This window comes from Scylla paramamosain, unplaced genomic scaffold, assembly GCF_035594125.1.
Source record: "Scylla paramamosain isolate STU-SP2022 unplaced genomic scaffold, ASM3559412v1 Contig1, whole genome shotgun sequence".
Classification (NCBI taxonomy): Eukaryota; Metazoa; Arthropoda; class Malacostraca; order Decapoda; family Portunidae; genus Scylla; species Scylla paramamosain.
The window spans coordinates 2,512,501-2,522,500 of record NW_026973666.1 but is presented as its reverse complement, the minus strand read 5'-3'; the positions used below and the strand labels follow the sequence as shown (position 1 = coordinate 2,522,500).

Below are 10,000 nucleotides of genomic sequence, written 5' to 3'. Positions count from 1 at the left end.
CTTCTCTCCCTCTTCATTCTTCCCTTCATTCCTTCTTGCCCACTAATACAAGGAAGATTTATCAGGAAGAGAGATAAAAACGCGATAAAAGAGAGGTTAGCGTGACTCTCTCTCTCTCTCTCTCTCTCTCTCTCTCTCTCTCTCTCTCTCTCTCTCTCTCTCTCTCTCTCTCTCTCTCTCTCTCTCTCTCTCTCTCTCTCTCTCTCCACGCCAACTTTTCTCTCTTCCTCTTTCCTTGAGTCACCCCTCTTTACCTCGTTTTCTCTAGACCATGTCCCGTTTTCTTTCTACAGGTTGGGATGTGCTCCTATTGAATACTACTTCTTCAACTAACCCCCCCTCCAGAACTCTTCCCACCCTCCCCTGTAGCCTCTAATTAACCTGTGACTTACCTGTGAGTTCCGATAATTCACCTGGATTTCATAAAGCACAGGTAAGTGTGGGTTCGTGTGTCCGTTTTCTTTGATGTGTTTTTTTTTGTTTTGATTTCTTTCATTATTTTTTTTTAGTTTAGTTTAGTTTGTTTTGTTTTCTCTCTCTCTCTCTCTCTCTCTCTCTCTCTCTCTCTCTCTCTCTCTCTCTCTCTCTCTCTCTCTCTCTCTCTCTCTCTCTCTCAGCTGTTATAATAATAGTAATAATAATAATAATAATAATGATAATAATGATAATAATAATAATAATTTCTACTTTTATTTTTTCTTCTTCTTCTGCTTACTACTACTACTACTACTACTACTACTACTACTACTACTACTACTACTACTACTACTTCTGCAGGTGTGATGTGCAGCCACCAAGGAGGAGGAGGAGGAAAAGGAGGAGCAGGAGGTGGATGGAGGAGGTGGGGAGCGCAGTGCGTGGGAAAAATAAGGGGGGCGGCATCCCAGGTCGGTCTCTACACCTTTTTTATCCTGTACACGGCTGGGGGCGCGCTGGTAAGTAGTAAAGTAGTAGTAGTAGTAGTAGTAGTAGTAACAAAAACATCTATATTCTTACACATCAATTATATTAAGAAAAATCGCTGGCACTAATCTCTCTCTCTCTCTCTCTCTCTCTCTCTCTCTCTCTCTCTCTCTCTCTCTCTCTCTCTCTCTCTCTCTCCCTCAGGTGTTTCGCGCTCTTGAGCACCCGCACGAGGTAGAGGAACAGGCCATGGCAGCGCGGGGCCTTATCGAGGGGCGCAACAGACTGCTGGAGGTGCTGGCCAACACCTCCACGCCCTCTTTGGTGATGCGCAAGGTGAGAGGGAGAGAGAAGGAAGGTGTTCGTAGAGGGAAAGGGAAAGAGAGAAGGACTGGGTAAGGATGAGAGAGAGAGAGAGAGAGAGAGAGAGAGAGAGAGAGAGAGAGAGAGAGAGAGAGAGAGAGAGAGAGAGAGAGAGAGAGAGAGATTTCTACTACCACCACCACCACTACCTCCATTACTACTACTGCTACTTCTACTATAGGCAAGGGCGTCGGAGGAGCTGGAGCGGTACGAGGAGAGGCTGGTGGAAGCTGTGGGCGTGGGCGTGTCCGTCACCGCGCCCTCCACGCCCAACTACAGCTGGCAGTTTGCTGAGAGTGTGTTCTTTGCTTCCACCATTGTGACGACCATCGGTGAGAGAGAGAGAGAGAGAGAGAGAGAGAGAGAGAGAGAGAGAGAGAGAGAGAGAGACGAGTACCTATTATTAGTTATTGTAGTAGTAGTGATAGCTGATGATGATGATTAATGGTAGTTGTTGGAATAGTGTTGTTATTATTATTATTATTATTATTATTATTATTATTATTATTATTATTATTATTATTATTATTATTATTATTAGTGTGTGTGTGTGTGTGTGTGTGTGTGTTATTGTCGTTGTTGTTTTAAAATGTTCTTGTTAGTAATACGCTTTTTCTTCTTTCTCTCCCTCCCTCTCTCCCTTCCTTTCCTCCCTCTCTCCCTTCCTTACTCTCCCTATCCTCTACTTCACTCCTTCCCCCTCTTCCATCCTCCCCTTGTCTCATTCCCTCCCTTTCTTCCTCCTCCTTGTCTCATTCTCCTTTCCCTTCGTTCCTTTCTCCTTCACTGCCTTCCTCTTCTTCACCATCTCCCTCATTCTCCTTCTCTCTCTTCCTCTCTTCCTCTCCCTCCCATACACTCCACCTATCCTAATTCTCGTTCCTTCTCTCCCCTTTCTCCCGCGGCCACAGGATACGGTAACCAAGCTCCTGTCACGTTCTGGGGCCGTTTGTTCTGTATCCTCTTCGGTTTCGTTGGGATTCCCGTCACTCTTTCCGTTATATCAGAGCTTGGGACGTTCTTCGCTAATCTGGTGTCTCGTGTGTACCTGCGTCTACGTAACTTGGTGAACTGCGGCCGTGCTGATAAGGTGTGTGTGTGTGTGTGTGTGTGTGTGTTTTTCTCTCTTTTAATCATTGTTGCTTTCTCTCTCTCCCTCTGTGTCAGTCTGTGTATCCATTTATTTATCTATCTGTCTACCTTCCTATCCTTCCTTCCTTCCTTCCTTCCTTCCTTCACGTTATTTCATCTATTTATCTATCCTATCTACGTTTCCATCCATCCTTCCTTCCTTATATCATTCCTTCTATCTATTTACCTACTTAACTGTCTCCCCATCTGTCTATCTAACCAGCCATCCACTACCTATTAAACTAACGCTCCTCTCTCTCTCTCCCCACAGTGGCTGGCGGCGTGTAAGGGGCTGGGGGAGAAGGGCAGCAAGGGCATGGCCGTGGTGGGGGCGGTAGGGGCCCTGCTAATTTATATGGGTGTGGGGGGCGCTTTTTTTACCCTGTGGGAGGAGAACTGGTCTTTCTTCGAGGGATTCTACTTCTGTTTTATCACCATGACCACTGTGGGTTTAGGGGACCTCGTGCCTGGTAGGTGGTGGTGGTGGTGGTGGTGGTGGTGGTTGTGGTCGTGGTGGTGGTGGTTGTGGTCGTGGTGGTTTTGTTTTTAACGTCAAGGTTGTGAATGGTAGTGGTGGTGGTAGTAGTAGTTGTTGTTGTTGTATGAGTGGTAAAACAACAAAATAACAACAACAACTACAACAACAACTACAACTACTACCACCACCACCACCTACAACAACAACTACTACTACTATTACAAAAAAAATAACATACACTATTACCATTATTACTAGTAGCACCAACAGTAGAAGTAGTAGTAGTAGCAACAACTATATATTAAAATCCTACTTATTAACCACAATATACTAACCAGATAATCACTACTACGTCCTAACCATCATCAACACTCCTTCAATACCTTATAAACATTGAAATTAATCCAGAACCATTTAAATTCCTTTCTCGATCCCCTTAAACAGGTTCCGATCGTCTTCCCGCAGCTCGCACAGACGTCATGTTCCTCTGCACTGTTTACATCCTGGTGGGTCTGGCCATCACCTCCACCATCATTGAACTGTTGAGGCGCCAGTACGCTGAGAGTTGGAGGCAGATGAAGGTTCGTATTGGTGGTGGTGGTGGTGGTAGGAATACAAAGGAAGTTCGACATGAGGGAAGAGAAGGAGGAGGAGGAGGAGGAGGAGGAGGAGGAGATTGTGATGTTTGTTTTGTTGTTGTTGGTTATTGCTACTTATGCGACTGTTTCTACTACTACTACTACTACTACTACTACTACTACTACTACTACTACTTTTATTCTTCTAGTAATATTTCTCCTCCTCCTCCACCTCCTCTTCCTCCTCTACTCAGTACTGTCCTGACCTCTGCTGTGTTCAGACGTGCTTTGCTCTCTGTGTCTGTGCGCGACCTGACTAGTGACCAACCGGCAACCGCATCGCTTCCCCTGGCCTGTGTTTTCCCTTGTGTTATATTGTGAGTGTTTATCTCAACTAGTTCACTATTCTCGCTTGTTGTGTACGTAAGTGTTCATTATTATTTCAGAGCTTTATTCAGCTGTGTTTTCTCTTGTTTCTGTGTTTAATTTTGTTCTGTTTCAACCAAATTACTCCCCCAACACTCCCAGAGCAATTATATATTCCCCAGGGGTTATAAGTCGACCGCACGGACTCCGCTAATCCCTTCAGGTCACCTACTTCCAGATGCACACTTGGGCTGTTCAATCCCTGCTGAGTAATTAACCACTCTTGTCCTAAATCACTTTTGTCAGCACATTTCATAAAATATGCCTTCCGACCTTCGCACGTGCGTTAAGTGTCGATCTAAGATGGCCCCGCAATATTTCATTCTATTTCATTCGAGGACCGGTCTCGCGTCGGCTCTGCGTAATCAGCTCGCATAACAAGATACAGGACACCGTTTCAGCGACACAACAGTTCCTGGAAAACAACGTGGTACCACAGTCTCACCTCACCCCCCCACTCCTGCCCTCTGTCCCGCTCTCCCCCTACTCCACTCCCTCTCGCTCCGCCTCTTCCTCCTCCTCCTCCTCCACGTACACAAAGCACACACGACATTATATTTACCAAGCTTTAACACCTCCCCCCACAAACACTAGTAGTCAGACGTAGATTACTTATTTCCTTTCACTCTCTACTAAAATTCCATGTGGTTTTTCAATATCACATGGTTTCGCCTTTTTTCCTGCCAGCCTCGACGGGAGGGAGGGGTGGGTGGGGAGGAGCCTTCTTCCTTGCTGTCCTGTCTCTAACACTGGAAGTTAGTAAATAGTCTCAACAAACAGCCCAGTAAGGACCTTAGGATCTGTTGCTGTTTGTCTTCCTTTGTATTCTTTTGTATTCCTTTGTATTCCTCCTCCTCCTCCTCCTACTACTACTACTACTACTACCACTCTTCCTTCTCCTCCTCCTCCTCCTCCTCCTCCTCCTCCTCCAATTATCCAGGCAACGAAACCTTAACCACTAATAATTGCACTAACCACCTTTCTCTCTCACACACGCAGGAGTTAAGTGGTCGCCTCGGGGAGTTGTCAGGACCTCTCTCAGATGTCCTTCGGAAGCTGGGGGATCACGCTGGGGACCTCTCCGTGGATGTGCGTCTGCCGAAGGACCTCCTGGTATGTGGTAGTATGATTAGCAGAAGTAGTGGTAGTACTAGGAGGAGGAGGAGGAGGAGGAGGAGGAGGAATCTTATATTTTTATGTATTAACGTTTAGATCTTGTTTAGTAGTCTTGAAGTAGTAGTAGTAGTAGTAGTAACAACAGCAGCAAGAGAATAGTAGTAGTAACAGTGGTAGCAGTAGCAGCATTAGTAGTAACCCCAGTCCCCCTCCAGGACCTGCGACACGCCCTTCAGCTGTCACAGAGGCTGAATGACCTAACGAGAGGCGACCCAGCCCTCAAAGATGACCTCACTGACCTGAAACTCCTTGACCTCTTGAAACAGCAGTTGAGGTCAGGGGATGGGAGGGAGGGGGAGGGGCCCTACTTACTCCCCTCCTCCTCCTCCTCCTCGTCCTCCTCGTCTTCGTCTTCTTCTTCGCTATCTTCTGTTCCGTCTCTGGCCAAAGGAAGAACAGTTTTGCAAGTTGTCATTTATGAAAGTTCTGTGTGATGTGTGTTCTTGTTCTTTTTGTTCTTTTCATGTTCTTTTTCTTGTTCTTCCTTTTCCTTTTCTTCTCTTCTCATCTTTTCTTGTTTTTGTTCTTGTTATTGTTCTTCCTTTCTTTTTTTCTTGTCTTTTTTTTATTCTTTCCTTATTTTTCATTGCGACTGATAATGTACATAGATTCTCTCTCTCTCTCTCTCTCTCTCTCTCTCTCTCTCTCTCTCTCTCTCTCTCTCTCTCTCTCTCTCTCTCTCTCTCTCTCTCTCTCTCTCTCTCTCCAATATAATCAAGTAATATCACCTTCTCTGGTATAATAAAAAAGTATTAGATTTCTTGTAACAATATATTTTTTACCATTAACTTTGCTGGTGTCGAATTTCACTGTAACGTTTGCATTATAGTATTAAAGTTTAGATGTGCAATGTTTTTTTTTTTTTTTTTTTCAGCTTCCATCCGTGATAATATAAGAGCGTGTAGGAAATAAGCTTTTGTCTTTGTTACCCCTGAAATACTCACGTTTTCCTTTACTCTCAAAATATCGACATTTATATAATTCTACTCCTTTTTTTTCCCATAGATTTTATTATAATTTTTAGAAATAGTAGTAGGTGCTGTAGTAACAGTGCTAGTAGTAGTAGTAGTAGTAATAATAGTAGTAGTAGTAGTAGTAGTAGAGATGCGATGTTATAAAAATCAGAACAATTTCCTCTCTATTTGATTATATACATTATTGTCATAAGAACCATCCATTACATCACACATTGTCTGGTAGAGGGAGAATTTTAAAAAGTAGAAACGTTATTGGGAAGATCGCCTACGAAAAAAAGTACAGTAAAATCCCTCTCATCCGACATTCGAGTATCCGGCAGCTTCAAGTATCCGGCACATTTTACCCCGAGCCTTAAAATCAATTAAAATTCAATGTGTACTCATAAAATCGATTAAAATTCCCACGCGAGGCATACTTTGTCCACTCGCCACCAGAGCGCACTGCTTTGCGCCACCCGCGGCCCACTGCACTGTGTTTACTCAGTGACTCAGTCCTGCGTGTGCACTGTTTATCACCTGACGCCTTCATCATGCCTAAAGTTGTAGAAAAGAGGAAGTGTGTTGTGCTTACACTTAAGCAGCTGATCAGATCAGCTGCTGATTAAGATCAGCTGATCTTTGTTATGGTAAGATGCGTGAGTGTAGGGTGGTGATTGTGGATATAATTTCACATCTGTTCAAATATTCGGCAATATTCAAGTATCCGGCATGTCGGCGGTCCCGTTGATGCCGGATAAGAGGGATTTTACTGTAAATATGTACGTAGATTATTGAAGCATTGTGTTGTAGAAAAGAAAAACAAAGAGATAGTACAGAAAATTCTTTATTAGAAACACAGTCCATTAGAGAAGAAAAATCAAGGAAGAAAGTGTTTTAAAAAAGATAGAGTACTGGAAATTTTGTCTAAGAGAAAAGAATGAAGAAAGTGTTTAGAAAAGAGTCATTATTAGAAACATTGTCTGACACAGCAAGAATCAAGAGAGTGTTTTAAGAAAGGAGAGACTTTACTGGAAACATTGTGTGGGAGAGAAAGATTCTACAAACAAAGTGTTTAGAAAAGAAAACTACAAAATTAACAGAGAGAAAGAAAATTGTATTAAAAGCGGACTATGAGAAATACGATAGAGTAAAAAAAAAAAAAAAGAAAACTAAAATAAAAAGAATCATCAAAGTTAAAATAAAATAGACAAACATTGTTGCCAACACCGAATCATCTCTGTTTATACACTTCCTGTTTGTCGCTCCTTGGAACGCGGTGGAAGACTGGGGAGTCCACGCACCTCACCAAGTTGTAGCGAGGGTTGGTGGTGAGCGGGTGTGTTATGTTCCCATTCCCCAGTAAGGCTGCCATGAAGCTGAAGGTGCCATAGCTTGTAATATGGTGGTCTCCCAAACTCATCGCCGCCATGTCTTCAGCTGGGACCTCGGAGGCTGGTGGGAAGCGGTGCAAAGGTTAGCTTTTGCAAGTTTGGGCGTTTTGTCTCAGTTTTTTTTTTTTTCAAGGTTCTAGTGGATCTTCTTGTGTTTTAATGAGTTTTTATGTTTCTTGATGGTGGTTTAACTGGTTTTAGTGTGTCTGGTGTTTTGTGTGTTTTTTTTTTTGTGTGTTTTTTGTGTTTTTGGTGTTGTTTGTGGTCGTTTGCAAGGTTGTAGTGCAAGTTAATTTATTTTAACGTTTTTTTTTTTTTTGTGTGTGTGTCTGTTATGGTTTAGCAGATTTACTGGATGTTGTTGGGGCTTGCAAGAGTGTTTTAATGTTTTCTCCTGTAGTGGAAGTTACTGGAATTCTTAAGAGTGTTTTTCATGATTCTATACTTTAACAAACTTCAGCGTCAGTTATAAGGGTTTCCAAGAGTGTTTTGAAAAGACTAATTTGTTTTTTCTTCCTTTGCTACAAAAAACAACAACAACAAGAGCAGCAAGAACAACTACTACAACAGAAACAAAAACAACTCCAAGACCAAGAACAGGAACAAGAAAAGGAAGAAACTGGATGAATAAATAAAAAAAAGTAAAATAATGACATGTAAAAAAAATAAATAATGACCAAAAACAAAAAGAACAAAACAAAGAACAAGTAGAAAAAAATAGATGAATAAGCGAAAATAATTAAAACAATAACGTGAAAAAAATATTGGCAATGATGATGATGATGACAGTGATGACGATGATGATGACAGCAACTACTGACTCACCAATGACCAGCACGTCCTTCGCCTGCAGGTTCTCCCTGCACCACTTCGGGTCGTCGCTCACCACCAGGAACAGAGGGCGCTTCAACCTGGCGAGGGGCGGCAGTTAGGGCGTGTACACTGGAGGTCACAAGTCTTACCACATGTTCCCTTTTGTCACGTTCCCTGGTCTGATAAACTTATGGAACCTGATAAGTGGTAAAGAACCTTGGAACAGAACCTGATAATGATAGAGGACCTGAGAACAGAACCTGATAAGTGGTAAAGGATCTTGGAATGGAGCCTCATAATTGGTTGGGGACTTTGTAACGGAACCTGATAATTGACAGAAGACCTCAGATTGTACACTTGAAAACTTTAACTTTCACTAGAACCAGTTAATATTTGACTAGAATTCCGGAAACCATTGAAAAACAGATCAATCTTCACTAGAACCAACTAATCTTCCACTGTAGTCACAAAAACTATCGATAAACATGATATTCTCCACTTAAACCAGTCAAAGCATCACTGGACTCACCAAAACAGCCTTGAAAACACCCAATAACCTCCACTAGAAACTGCTAAACAATCATTAAAATCACGAAACCCATTAAAACTACGACAATCTCCACTGGAACCTGTTAAAGTGTCACTGGACTTGCCAACACACCCTTGGAGACACCAACTTTCGCTGTGTCCCTTCAGTCTGGGTAGCACACAGAAACGTTTAAATGAGTGCGACTACAAACAAACCTTACCGTTTCTTGTAGAACTCAAAGGCGTTGGTGTAGTAGAGTTTACCCAGCTGGGTCAGCTTATAGAGCATCTTCAGGTGCCCCTCGTAGTCCGTCCGCCTGACATGAACAGTCACAATTGGGAAGTCCCTTTGGTGATACGTCGCGTTGAAACTCTTAAGAGCGTTGTTGATATTCTGTACGGCATTCTTCATCACCTCGTCCCGGAACTTGAAGAGGGTGTGAATCAGCTTCCGGTGCTCCAGGAAGAGGTCTCGGGGTTCGGGGAAGTCATAGACGTGGTAGGAAGTGTCCAGCAGAGGTTCTATGATGACACTGGAGGTGGTGTTGGTCCAGGCCCGAGCCTCAGCTCTGTACAGCTTGTCATACAGGTCCATGTAGGAAATGCTCTTAACCTTCCCCACGAAGCAGCTTGGTTTCCTGACTGGCATGACTATGCTCTTGAAGAATTTGTCGAGGGTTGCGTGCATTTTATCGAGCGTGGACACCTGTTTGAAGGTAGACAGGTGCTATGAGAGGGAGGGGGAGGGACAGACAGAGAGGCTCCTATTGGTAAACATTTTGCTGTCGCATCAGAACTGAAAATCTTGAAAATCACTATGTCTACTAAAACCTTTTAAACTATCACTGGAATCATGAAAATTCTCAGTAACGTACACTAGAATCATGAAAGCCCCCTTGAAAACCCTTAAAAGACTTCCACTGGAGCCTGTGCAAGTTAACCTAAAGGAGACACTGAAATGCTTGAGCATACTGCTTAGGGAAAGAGATGGACGGAGGGAGATTTCAAGACACTTCTGCATTTTTGGATAATACTTTTGGCTGTTTCCTTTAGGGACTGGCATCTTAGTGAGACCTTTATGTATCTGTTTATTTTTAACCTTTTGTAGCTCTTATCCAGGGACACTTCTTATACAAAAATAAAAACAAGAAAAAAGAAAAAAAAGAAGAGTCTGTATATTGTAGTAGTAGGACAGAAGGGCAGTGGGCGATGACTGACCCGGACTCCAAACAGGTGACGCAGGAGGTAGAGGCTGGC

The 10,000-nt window shown here is 43.1% G+C and overlaps 2 protein-coding genes across 6 annotated transcripts in view; one reads left to right on the top strand and one right to left on the bottom strand.

The window, feature by feature from the left end:
* The first annotated feature begins 780 nt into the window (after positions 1–780).
* LOC135095737 (TWiK family of potassium channels protein 7-like) overlaps positions 781–10,000 on the top strand; it is a 31,015-nt gene continuing 21,795 nt past the window's right edge. The window contains exons 1-7 of the mRNA XM_063996796.1: positions 781–935; positions 1,108–1,239; positions 1,448–1,598; positions 2,178–2,356; positions 2,669–2,867; positions 3,341–3,456; positions 4,879–4,992. Coding sequence (XP_063852866.1) covers positions 783–935; positions 1,108–1,239; positions 1,448–1,598; positions 2,178–2,356; positions 2,669–2,867; positions 3,341–3,456; positions 4,879–4,992 — 1,044 coding nt within the window. The 5' untranslated portion in view covers positions 781–782. The remainder of the gene's footprint in view (positions 936–1,107; positions 1,240–1,447; positions 1,599–2,177; positions 2,357–2,668; positions 2,868–3,340; positions 3,457–4,878; positions 4,993–10,000) is intronic.
* The window catches only part of LOC135095735 (galactoside alpha-(1,2)-fucosyltransferase 1-like), a 14,382-nt gene continuing 11,221 nt past the window's right edge, over positions 6,840–10,000 (bottom strand). For all 5 annotated transcript variants that reach the window (XM_063996788.1, XM_063996784.1, XM_063996786.1 and 2 more), the window contains 4 exons: positions 9,962–10,000; positions 8,965–9,449; positions 8,228–8,313; positions 6,840–7,463 (listed from right to left, as the gene is read on the bottom strand). The exon at positions 9,962–10,000 is cut by the window's right edge and continues 65 nt beyond it. In XM_063996788.1, the coding sequence (XP_063852858.1) occupies positions 7,243–7,463; positions 8,228–8,313; positions 8,965–9,449; positions 9,962–10,000 (831 nt within the window). In that variant the 3' untranslated portion in view covers positions 6,840–7,242. The remainder of the gene's footprint in view (positions 7,464–8,227; positions 8,314–8,964; positions 9,450–9,961) is intronic.